At 43.7% G+C, this 13264-nt stretch overlaps 1 protein-coding gene across 2 annotated transcripts in view; it reads right to left on the reverse strand.

Annotated features, from left to right (window-relative positions):
- USP34 (ubiquitin specific peptidase 34) overlaps positions 1 to 13264 on the reverse strand; it is a 2709276-nt gene that overhangs the window by 2385623 nt on the left and 310389 nt on the right. For both annotated transcript variants that reach the window (XM_086927486.1, XM_086927485.1), the window contains exons 11-13: positions 9860 to 9985; positions 3135 to 3264; positions 2305 to 2435 (exon numbers count right to left, since the gene is read on the reverse strand). In XM_086927486.1, coding sequence (XP_086783612.1) covers positions 2305 to 2435; positions 3135 to 3264; positions 9860 to 9985 — 387 coding nt within the window. The remainder of the gene's footprint in view (positions 1 to 2304; positions 2436 to 3134; positions 3265 to 9859; positions 9986 to 13264) is intronic.

The following is a 13264-nucleotide window of genomic DNA, read 5'->3' on the forward strand; positions in this document are numbered from 1 at the left end:
CTTGCACTGTTCAACTGATGTGGAAGAGCTTGTGGATGACTCCTGTGCTTCTGCATCTTTGCCTAGGCTCCACAGCTGCACCTTCAAGAGCTTCATGCTACAGCGAAGTACCCACTACAAGGGCTGGCATTGTGCTCCTGACCTCCTGGATGCCTTCGGGTGGTTTGGACTCTGTCCCCTCTCCTTGCAGGTACTTTGACTAGAATACACATTTGGGTTCCACCAACCTGGTCCACGAGACTCTGGAGCTGCCAGACAGCTGAGGTCCTCCATTGACTTCAACAGGTGGTTCTGACACCACTTCGCACCTATGGACCCGGGCACCGTAATGTAGGTATACTGGATCTATGGGTATCCACGGAGGGAAGGGTCCTGAATCTATAAAACTCCAAACGCAACTTCCCTATGTTATCCAATGGACGCTGACCAGGAGTATTACCTCTGAACTAGGCCCCTTGGAAATCCTAGCTACTTACCTTTGGTGGTTTCTTGCTTCCCCTGGTCCACAGATCCTTGGGTGGTTGTCTTGTTTGGGTACTCATCCTGCATTCCATTTTTTTAGTATGCGTTTTGGACCCCCATAGGGGTCCAGGTGTTTTATGTGCTTAACTTACCGGATTTGAATTATATTCTATTGTGTATTGATAGCTCTTAGGCAGGAGATATACCAAAGGTAATTTTAGTGTTGGTTTATGATAAAAGGTATTTTTCTAACACTGCTGTGGTTCTTTCTTGTATTTAAGCTTTACTGACTGAATGAGTGGTGGTTTTACCCACTTTACACCCTCCTTATTAAGCCTTAGCTGCTAGCTGCTCTCCACAGCTACCACTCGAGAGTTTTGGTTAAAAGGGCCTACTACAACTATCAGTAAGGATTGCCTGGACCCCGTGCAGGGTGCCTCGCCAATAGATGTACACCATATACTGAGCTAGCCTCCTACAGCTTTTAGTAGAGGTAAACTGCGTGGTGGTAAATCATTTCATATACTTGCTTAACATGCAGACACTGTGCATCACACAATGCACTTGTTCAAACAGTAATGCCATAGGAGAGGTTATTTGTGATTTCAGTGATGCTTCAATGTCATCATCAGTGACATTGTGCATGAGGTCAGGAGCGTGTCATGGCAGTGGCGTAAATTCTGGAGTAGCTAACCATTACTTGGCAAATTTAATTTTTCAGTACGTTTTGTTTTTTAACCATAGTAAATAGTATTTTTCAAGGAATATGAGGTTTTATAATACATATGATAATATTTTACAACCAAATCCACCACAACTTACTCTTAAAACTTTATCTGTGACTGTTTTTTTTTTAAATAAACTACATCCATCTCATGTGTGCCCAACTGTTGTTGTGCATGATCTTTAATGAAAATTGATTATGCCCAAATATACTTTTTTTTTAAACCACGTTTTATGATTTTTAAATAAAGTTGCCTTGTTATTTAAGGATCGCATGAGTAAAAGTAGCGGCTCCTAGAGAAGGCTGCTAAAAATTAAAAAATGAAGACAGATGAAGAACGTCTTTTCTTTCAGGCAGATGAATATTCTTTAAACAACAGACTCAGTAAATGGACAGAAAGTGGTAAAATCTTGAAAGTGTCACTTCCAGCTACTGAGATGGGATTTAAGACTGTACTACTAAATTGAACCCAAAATAGTGCGCAAGTGATGAACAGTGCTGAAGAAGTGCCACACCTGCATGCCTGTGTCAGTTTCTATCTTACCACTGGACGATGGTACCAAAAACAAATCAAAGTACCAGTGTGCAGTTTTTTAGCTTGGGCTTTTTTAGATGGAAAAGAGACCATTCAACAGTACAGGGGAGGTGAGATGACAGTAGAAAATCATGGATATAAAGAGTTTCCACCAGAAAGAGCGCTACCAAAGATTAGTAACTTGTTCTTATGATGGATACTGCAGATTCCTCACCCTCAGAATAGATACCAAAGCAGTACCTCCCAAGGTAGAGGGTCTGTGGAATGGGCTCGATAAAAAAGGTCCTGCAGGCTGAATGGGCAAAATGCCCTTCCAGTCGGACCTGACTATCAAGGAAGTAGTGCTTTGTGAACATAAGTGTGGATGTCCAAGTCACGATCTGACTAATATTGAGAAAAGGCAATCCTTGTGCCAAAAGGGAGGTAGCACCAATGGCTCTGGAGGAATGAGTCCTTGGTCATTCCACAAGCTGCTTCTTGGCTTATTTCAAATATTCTCATATAAATCTGTCATAAATTGAATGTAGGAAAAAAGAATTTACACATTAAATAAAAGTGAACAACTAAAGAAATGGTCCCATACCTCAGAATCAGAAAGCCTCTGCTGAACATGTTTGGATCGGTTCATAAGCTGCTCATCCATTTCAATATCACTTCCTCCACTTTGATGGGTATCACTGTTGTCACTACTTTGAGGGCTAGCAGCAGGAGATCCTAAATTAAAAAACAAGGTCAGTCAATATAATCTACTAGATTAGCACAGCAAAATAGTCTGCCGCAAATATAAATCTGTTAAAAATGTGTTCAGTGTAATCATAATTTCAAAAAGGTGTTTCACAAAGTCTAAATGGAAGCACTTGCCAAGTTCTGGCATAGGCACGTGTACATGGAGCTCTGGCCTTAGATCTGCTCCTGCAGCCCTCTGATTTACGACAAGGCTAGCAGACAGAACTGCCAGAATGCAAAAATGGAGGGCAGATGATGGTTCTCTGGGATGACACCTCGTATTAACCACAAAGGTTTCCCAGGGCCTGAAATCTTAAAATTATATTTCCTAGCACCACATCACTTTTTAAGATGCTTGCCACAGTTAATATCCTTGGTGGTGGACAAACATGTCAACTGTTGTGGTTTGAAGCAAAAAAATATTTTGAGTGTAAATGGGAACTTGGGCTAACAGCAACTAAGTATCAAGGTCACCTACGCTTGGTTATGTGTGATCAGAGACACACTGTAAGCTGCGGAACAGAGGGTGAAAAGGTGGTTGGAGCAAGACAGCGAATAAGTAGATATTGTCTATGGAGTAGACTTGTCATGCCAGAGACCAGGCATCATGGAGAAAATTGGTGGATGAGCCCCAAAAATGTGTTTGACAAAAGCAAATCTAATATAATGCAGATTTTACATGCTTACCTTTTTTATTTCCCATGGGGAGATTGGTATTGAGTAAAGATGCAAATGAACTCTGCTTAGAGAGCTGGGCCTTAGCAGCCAAAGCATTATTCCACAGTGCTTTAATAAGCATAGATGCCAAATACAAAGTCTAAAAAAAAAAATGAAAAAAAGATTTGCAGGTGAAAAAAAGGTGAATTTAATTCTAATTCTGACTCTAATTCATTCAAAACACTGGAACACACATTCAACATTTAAACCTTACAATTACTTTCTTGAATCCACCTAGTCAATGGAAAACAATTAAAGTAGCCTCTGGTTCTAATTCTATAGATGCATTGCTACAGGGTCATTTTGTTAATACTCTTAAACATTAGATTTGTAACATTCAAAACAAAAAATAACCTATATTTCTCCAAGCAGCAAAGTAAATTGTATTAAATCTCTCTTTAAAAGTTCTGTTAGGGCGCACGCATTAGGATCGGGACCTGGGTCAGGCCCTCAGTCGCAAAGAATGGGAAGGCATTTATTATAGAGCTCTGCATTCAGCACACAACATGGGACTGACGGAGACCCTGAGGCGATATCATACTGGTACTACACACCGACCACCTACACTCAATGGACCCCCAACAGAGTGCCAACTACTGGCGGAGCAGTGGGAGGCGAGGCACACTGGTACACCTTTTGTGGGACTGTGAACAATTGCACACGTATTGGGCGCAGGTTATCGATGAAATAGAAAAACACTCAGCTCCCACGTTTTCCAAGCTATGTTCTACTGGGCCTCCCGAATACTCTCACATACCTACGCATATCACAGCGTGGCCGCCAGATTGCGGTCACCCTGGGTTCACCACGCAGAACATCCTGCTTCACAGGAGGACCACTCCCAACCCCACATTTAATGGCTGGCTGCAGCGTCTGGGCAGGTTCTGGGGGTCTTACTTTAGCTTGAAAAGGCTCCACTTTTGTAGATCTCTGGCAGCCATTCCTCACCCTATTGGGCTCTGAGTTTAGGGAGCTCACCTGCCCGAGGTACCTCCGCCTGCTGTGCCTATCAGTGCCCTCCGAGGGGGAGCCCCAGGATACCTCGCTGAAAGAAGTGAAGTAAGCATGTCTCGTATTGGCCTCTTAGTTGGACGACGAGGGTTTGGTTGAGGGGTGGATGGGAGGGTAGAATAAGTTTCCTTTTTCGGCCATTTGTACATGTGAGTCTTATCTACTTGCATCTCATTGTTGGTTTACCTGACCAGCGTTAGATAACATATGTGTATCAGACTGCTAGCCCTTGTTTACGAAATCTAAATAAAAAGATTTAAACTTAAAAGTTCTGTTAACATTTACAATGTTACCTTTATTTTTTACACTCTGAACTTACCTAATTAAGTTGTCCCTAAGCAAGTCTAGAAAGGAAAACAAATCCTCTTGAGCTTCCAACAGAAAGCAGCGCTATGTTGGTGGGTGCATGGAGCAAGTGAAGACTTAAAGCTTACATCGATGTATACATTATCAGTCAATATCCTTAACTGGTAGAGATATGATCTAGTCGCAGATTCCTTACCTTTGAATTTCAGAGGCGTCAGGCATATGCCACCTACGCATGACATCGTCAGCGTAGTTTCCGCCATTGTGAAGTCTGCATCACCTATATAGGCGCCACCTTGGCATGCTGACATCAGTTACTTTTCACTACTTTCCATGCCAGAAGGGTAGAGCCATGCAGTGCACTGATATTGGTGTGTTTGTGAGCATCTAGGGCCCTGAAAGGGAGTTAGCCCTGACCCTAGAAACGTGTCTGCAGTGCAGGGAGAATGGGTGAGTTGGTAAGGAATTTGCAGCTACATCATGTCCATACCAAATAAGGGGTTACAGAAGTTAAGTGCCTCGGACTGGACTGTACAGGCAGTAGTGATTGGTAAATGTGTGCAGGGATGCCCTCGTTGCTGCCTGGCAAATGTTAAGGACTGGAACTCCACGTTGCCATGCAATGGTAGCAGCCTTAGCTCTGGTGGATTGGGTCCTTAAACCTTCAGGAGAACGCTTTTTGGCCAGAGCGTAGCAAGTTTTGATGTAAAGAACGACCCATCGCACAATAGTCCTCTTCTGCGCAACACAAACTTTCTTTGATCCAACATACCCCACAAAGAGTCGGTTGTCTACCCCTAACTCTTTAGTGCGTTCAAGGTAAAATGACAACACTCTTTTTGGGCCCAGACAGTGGAGTCGCTCATCTTCTTTAGAGGGGTGCGGAGAAAGTTGGCAAGGTAACAGAATAGCCCACGTGGAATGATGTGTACCACTTTTGGTAAGAAAGAGGCCCTAGTGCAAAGCGCCAATGTTATAAATGGGGTTTCTAGTTGGCTAGAGTATACACCTAAGCCAGGCAGAATCCACCTCTCTAGTCAGGGTAAAGGAGTAACACACCCAAGATAACCCCTGCTCATGCCCTTGGTAGCTTGGCAGAGCAGTCAGGCTTATCCCAGAGACAATGTGTAATGTGTTTGCGCAACACACACATCAGTGACACACTAGGCACACCACAAATAGAGACTCCACATAAGTTTATATAGAAAATATGGTCTCTGTGGCTGTTGGGCAGGAGAATTTTCAGACTATGCTGTAAAGTTATTTTGTGTGATTGGCTCTGGCTTCGATGAGGGTGGTCAAGGCTCTCTTTTTGGCTTTCTTGAGAAGGTTGTGGTAATTGGAGCTTTTAAAGTGGTATGGTCAGAGGGGTTCTTTGCTGGAGCGCCACTGTCTCACCAGTTGTTAACACACACGTTTGAAGCTGCGGATTTCGGGGGTGAATCAACTGGCATGTTTGGAGGGTTTCTAGGTGCTGGTCATTTTCAAGAGGGCGATTGTGTAGGCGCAGCTGGCGATCCAGTCGGAGAAGTTATGGACAGCTAGCTCCAAGTTGCTGGTGGGGAGGGGGTTTGGTGGAGTTGACGGCGCCAATCCATTGGGTCTCAGTAACATTGCTCCATTTGCAGCAGGCGTGTGTTGGGGCGGGTAAGGGTGAGCCTGCAATGGAAAGTGGACTATGCTGTGGTCTGTGCAGGTGAGTTTGGTGGCACGGCCGAATTGATTTTGTAGCTGACCATGAAGATTGGGCCAAGTTTGTGTCCTGCCCAGTGTGTGGGGCTAGTGACTAGTTGCGTGACTCCGATGTTGCTCATACTTTCCAAGAGGTTGGCAGAGTTGTTGTCATTGGAGTCGTCAAGGTGGAAGTTGAGGTCGCTGAGGAAGATGTAGTGCTTGGAGTTGATTGCCAGGAGAGCAATGAGTTCAGAGATGGTGTTGCAGAAGCCAGGACAGGGGTCCAGGCGTCCATATGAGAGGGTTCCTCTGACGGTAGTGTGCTCATCGATTCAGAGTTTCATGGTAGAAGGGATGTCTCCTCGATGGTGGTGCACTGGAAAGTCTCCTTGTGGATGATGGCGATGCCTCCTCTGTGTTTGTTGCCCCGGTCCCTGTGAATCATCTTGTAACCATGGGGTGTTGCGGTCGCGGTGTCTGGTGTGAGTCTGGTCTCGTGAAGAACATCTTGTCGGGCCGGAGGTGTTGATGGTGTCCTAGATTTCGGTGGCGTGCTTGCAGGGGAATGGGAGTTGAGCAGCATTCACTGGAGCTGTTGGGGAGGGTTGAGGATCTGTTGTGTAGGCAACGTGAGGGTTTCCGTGTTGAAGGTGAACCAGCAGCGATTGCAGGCGAAGGGTCATACGGGCGTCTCGGGGAGGTGTTACAGTCTCCAGGGTCCTGGGCTAGTAGCTCAGAGGTGGTGTAGCAAGGAGGGAAGGAGATCCAGGGTGCGTACGGGTGCAGACTGGCTTGCCTTTGGCGCTAGTAGCCTCCATGAGTAGTCCTGAGAGGTGGGGGAGGGAGGGGCTGGCAGGAAGGCGGGAAACCAGTGGGGTGCAGAAGCAGCAATAGAGCGACAACTGCAGCAGAGGAGTTGAATATAAATACAAATACATAAATACAAAAACAGCAGAACAATAAAATCCGAATAAAACGGGAGTGAATATACAAAAATACAGGCACCAAAAAGAAAATTAAAAGAATGAACGGCAATGGCGAAGTAACACAGAGGAGAAGTGGTAGATGGGAGCCAAACCTCGATGGGCCTAGAGCAGCTGGGCCTGAGAAGTAGTTCTCGGTTACAGCTCTAAGGCAGCAGCCAGGAAGAGTGGAGCACAAGGCAGGGGTCAAGGGCTACTCACATAAAAGGCGAGGGGAGGAATGCTTGCAATAAGTCTAACCACTGGCAATCATTCGGTGTAGCTTTCTAACCCATCGTTCTTTTGCCCACCATGCCACCTCAGTTAGAAACCACAAGCAAATTAGTCCTGACCCTAGAGCAATAGGAACAGTCCAGCCTGAACTGCCAGGCTCAGTCCCCCTGGTACCAGAACACATGAAACCCAAGACCGGTTGTGCCGATACTGGGGCTCCTCAGTTGGCATTGCTTGGTTCCAGTGGCAAAGTGAGCATGGGACCCACATGTGGGAATAACCTTGCCACTTAGGGTGCTACATAAAACACACACAAAGGTGATGCTTGCAATAAGCCTAATCACTGGCAATCACTTGATTAGCACACCCACACACCCATTGTTCTTTTGTCCACTATTCCACCTCCGTTTGGAACAAGCTGTAAGAAAATCAGTCCTGACCCTTCTCCAAAATGAACAGTCCAGGTCTTTTATTTCTCGGACTGCAAAGTTAGGTTTTGTAAAGTGAACTGTCTGACAATCATGCTTAGGTGCAGGACATGCAAAATGAAAGGCTGTAGGATGTCAGGTTTATTTTTTATAATTCAGAACATTTAAATTGCCTGGAAATGAACAGTACAAATATTTCAAAGTATATCAGAAGCTCGAACAGAACAGTTTTTGGTAATTTTGCAGTGGGATGGAAACGAAGATTTTAATAGGCTCAAACAAAATCTTACTTGGTGATGTGCCATGCTAAATATTTGCTGAAACCCATGTTACAAACATTATCGGTTGCAGGCTAAAAGAATTATCAGTAAAATTGCATGTCAGTGGGAAATTTTGTAGCCATTTCAATGGAAAATGTGATGTCTTTAAATGACTAAACTAGTACAACATGCTTTGGTAATACATTTATTAAAAGTGACAGTTCTAATCATGAATTGAGAGATATTTCTGTGCACACACTGATGACAATGCTGTTCGTGAACTAGGAGGCAAGTCTGGGTTCATGAGGGCTAGATTCTTATATATGGAGCAACGGTTACTCTCCCGCCGTCCCGCTGGCTCAATCTGTTCTTACTTCTCACCACTGACAGGGGAGTCTTGGCCACTCTTTCCAAACTGGTATGGACACTTTTGGATCCCTTTTCCTGGATGGCCGGGCTCGAAAATTATCTGACTTGACACAACTCCCCGGACTGACTGGCATAGACTCCCTAAACATGGACCGGCTTCAGGGGACCCTTCGGGCCACTTTCTCCGCCCCGTACGAAGACTTTCCCCGCTTACCCTACTCATTGCTGACGACACTGGATCACATTTGGTCACAAAAATGTATAAGGCCTGTTTGAAGCTGCAGGTGGGACGGGAAGAGAGGACTAACAGAGGTGGGAGAGCGATCTTGGACATTCCCTGACTGACAAGGTGTGGGCCTTTTGTCTCGAACAGACCCATAGAGTATCTCCTAACCATAGGTATAAATTGCTTTACTTTAAGTATGTCCACAGAATTTATGTAACCCCTAGCCAACTGGCAAAGTTTGACCCTACTCAACCCATAAATTGCCCTAAGTGTAATGTTTTAGATGCCGATTTTGCACACATGTCCTGGGCTTGCCCTCCAGTTTGGGCTTACTAGCAGGAAGTCTTCGCAACGCAGGCGCAAATAATAGAAACTCCTCTTGCACCTTCCCCTGAGCTGGGTCCGTTAGGACTGGTTAACCATATTAAACTTTGTGCTTTGTAGCGAACATTACTTGCTTCGCAGGCGGATGCTGCTTCAAAAGGCAGCCCAAGCCACTGAATGACCAGCACACTGGCTGCCTATGTCACTCACCTGGGCCTGTATACCCCCCTACCCATGTTTCCGCACGCAGGATCGATGCACCATGGACGCCTGATTTATCGTATTGTTTCACAGTCGGGTGTAACCCGCACTTTAACACTGGAACTCACTTACCCTCTATTCTTCATCTGGTTATATGGTATGTGATGTATAATTTTTGTGCATTGCTGTAGTATTTCAGTTGATTTGGTATGATTTACCATTTTCGTTTTTTCTAGCTGTATATTGATATTTTTTTATTGTATATTTTGTAGTTGGATATTATGTCTTTGTTATGTTTATTCTGTGTTTATATTTTAAATAAAAAAATTACACACACACATATATATATATATATATATATGGATGGAGCAAAGGTTTCATGTATTTAATCAGAAAAATAGTTTTTTGCACAGCAGAAATGCAGAGCTCACATATTTGAAGGTGCTCTGATATGAGAACAAAGAAAAAGGTGTCTCAGTGAAATAAAATATTTGCCATAGATCACACAATTTTAGACTAGTTTAGGAGTGAAGAGCATTGCAGCTGGGAGGAGTAGATTATTCAAGTCAATAGACCAGCAGGTCTGGCAACATTTCTATTATTTATCAAGGACTGAAGTATAAGTTAGTAAATGACAATTTGATATAAACCTCAAAAATGTTTTACAATTGAGCATTAAATAACTTGTATAATGTGATACCTGTTCAGTATGAGCACTGGGGTGAAGTCCTGAAACAAGATTTAGAAGATGACGGAGAGGTACTGGGTCCAAGTTCTTGATCAAAGAAGGAAACAAATCATGTATGTACCGACTACAATGTTTCAGCTACAAGATATAAATGAGATTAAAGTTTATATTAGCGGTTTGTTAAAGCTCCTTGGTAAATTTTGCTGGCTGCAACAATACTTCTTTATAAATCATCACATTATTACATTTAACTTTGTGAATCAATCCTAAAGAAAGTTAACACATTGTTTAAACTTGTGTAGATGAAGTGATATTTTGCTTAAACTTGTGTAGATAAGGTGATATTTTGCTATCTGGAATTAATACTTCCAAGCACAAATGATAACCATACAGTATTATAACAGTTATCTCCATCCTGCATCAATTACAGAACAATAAACATTGTCAAGAAGCAAACAGACGTCTGTTCAAAAGCCAGTGGTCCCTGATTTATAACACCCATTCCCATATACATGTGCTGTGTGTGAATACATCTTTTAATATGCCTGTTCAATCGTCGTCTCATCCACAGCACAGCAATAAGAAGGCGTCCTTGCTACTAATAATAGAAGAATAAAAGATTTGTCACTTGACTTGGGCCCATCAGTAGAACCCATCGCTCTCAGTGGAGCTTTTATTATCTCAATCATCACCTATGTCCAATAATTACAGAAAGAAAGTAAGGACTGCACACCCTCAGCTGTTCATTTAAGTAGATACACCATACAAGTCTGGTATAGTACATTCTAAGAAAACACTTGGAATGCACCAACTTATTTACCTAATTTAACGCAATGGTGACTGAAGAAAATATGAAATCTAACTTTGCATCACTGGACCAAAGGAACAAATGTAAAAATTCAACTTTATTTAGGAAGCAAACCGAAACAGCATGGAGGTGCTCAGTACTATAACCAAGCTTATAACAATTTTAACACAACAAGAGTTAAGACACATCAGCCACTTTCACTGAAGATTTCATGGACAAACGTAAATGTAGGAATCTCCAAAAATAACAGTAAGAATAATGAAAAATGGACATCACCAATGTCTTAAGCAAGAGTCAAAACTGACTTACACTATGCTCATAATTCATTTTATTTTGGGTGCTCGTTTTCAACAGACTGGCAGTGAACTTGCAGATTCAGGTGAGAAAAAACTATTCGGGATACAGAATAAATATATATTGAACAGAGCACATGTAGAATCAATGAATAAGCAAAAATGCTTGGGCAACATTTTTCACATTTTGAGAAGCCTTCACATTAGGGCATAGCACTAGGATTTGCCCAAAGAACAAGTTACTTACCTTTGGTGAAACTCTTTCTGGTACAGACTCTGTCTAGCCAGTAGCCACAGATTCATCACCTTTTGAATATTCCCCAGCGTCAAACTGGATCCGGAAATGTTTCCATAGTACGTCTGCTGCCGGAAGGTGGGGCTGTGTGGCTCCGCACTGACACTGTAACGCTCTGAAATTGACGTGTGGGACCTATAAAGGCGCCTCTCCCACACGCTGTCAGTTTCTTTCAAAACTGTCCATTACCTCAGTCGCAAAAGCATACTGATAGACCAATGTGCAGCTTCCTAGACTTGGGATCTTATTATTGAGAAGTGTCCAGTCACACAGCGGAGAGAATGGGAGAGTCAGTGAGGAATATTTGACTTGACAGAGTCTCTACCAGAAAGAGCGTTCCAAAGGCAAGTAATTTTTCTTCTGATAGATACCAAAACAGTACCTAGTTGGAAGTGGGTCTGAACAAAAAGTCCAGCAGGCCCAACCGGGCAAAGTGCAGATTTGACTGTCCAGACAATGGCTCTTCATAAACGTCTGGAGGGACGCCCATGTAACTGACTGGAATACTTCTAGGACAGGGACTTCACATGCTAACGCAATGGTGGTAGGAGTGGCCCTAGTGGAATGGGTATGCAATCCTTCTTCCCCAATCCTGTGCAGATATTAATGCAGAGTGCAATCCAGAGTTAGATGGTACACTTCTGAACAATCTTGCCTTTTTTCGCTCAAGCAAATCCCACAAGGGCTGATCGTCCACACCGTGGTCTTAATTATGATCGATGTAAAAGTTCCGTACTCTTCTGGGGTCAAAGTGATGGAGTATCTCCTCCTCAGAAGGGTGATACGGAGCATAGATTGCCAGCAGGGTGATTGTTTGACCGATGTGGAACAGCATCACAACTTTATAAAGAAAAGATGCCTTAGTTCACAGAACCAACTTATAAGGAAAGATGGTGATGTATGAACACATTGAGCCTGAAGTTCGCTGACAAACTGCACTTAGATGGCAACCAGGAACCCCGTTTCGTTGTACAAAGTCCCGGGGAGGTGGCAGTCCTCGGGTGTGCCCCACGGGCCTCCCACATTAATCTCATAGCCGTGGGGAGGTGGCGGGTCCGCCGCATACATATTTTATAAGTGCCCTGAGGAGGATCACCGTCCCAGAGATTGTGTAGGGGCCACATGCCCCCTTGTATTCTTTTCTAAATATTTGCCCCAGGCCAGTAGCGGTGCCTGGGATGCATGGGTGCTGCAAGGGCACCCCTGCATACATAACAAGCGATTGCCCTGGGAGGCGGCTATCCTCCCGGCTTTTTTTTTTTTAAAAGCCCGGACCCCCCCCCTGCTATTTTTATGATATCCAGCGGGACCTGCCTCAACTATTGACTATTTAAAACCAAGCTGAGAGCCCACACTTGCTTTTTTCCTGCAAATAATGCCATTTATCAGCAATTTTATTTATTTCAAAAATGCATTTTTGGCCTGGTGGGGACCCAGACCCCTCCACTCCCCAAGACCAAGGCTTGGGGGTCATGTTAATCCTATCCTGTCCCCTTTCCTTTTTTATGTTTTTTTGTGGGACTCGGCTGAAGCACCGCCGCAGATGGCTGCCAACACTTCCTGGTTGAAGTGTTGGCAGCCAATCAGAGCGCTGCATTTCACTGCACAAGCTCGTTATTTCTCAAGAAGTCGTTAAGGTCACAATAACTGTATTTTCTTAAATTTCTCAACACCTATTGAACGGATTTACACCCAATAACAAAATGCACAATCTGCAGACTGTAGGAAGCTGGCCCTGTATATACACTATACCAAAGTACAATATAGTGCGCACAGAAATCAGTGGCTCCCCAGAGGTATAGCAGAGGCTAAATTAAACAATCACTAACAGTTCGATTTGTGGTAGTGTGGTCGAGCAGTTAGGCTCATCAGAGGGTGTGTTAAGCATTTATTGTATTCACTAAGGCAAGAAATGATAGCACACACTCAAAGACAGAATCCAGACTAGCTATGCGAGTAGAAAAAAGGTATACTTATGTTTTATTTCTAGAAGAAAGCAAGACGTCACGGGCCAATGTAAA

Source organism: Lissotriton vulgaris, chromosome 6, assembly GCF_964263255.1.
Source record: "Lissotriton vulgaris chromosome 6, aLisVul1.2, whole genome shotgun sequence".
Classification (NCBI taxonomy): Eukaryota; Metazoa; Chordata; class Amphibia; order Caudata; family Salamandridae; genus Lissotriton; species Lissotriton vulgaris.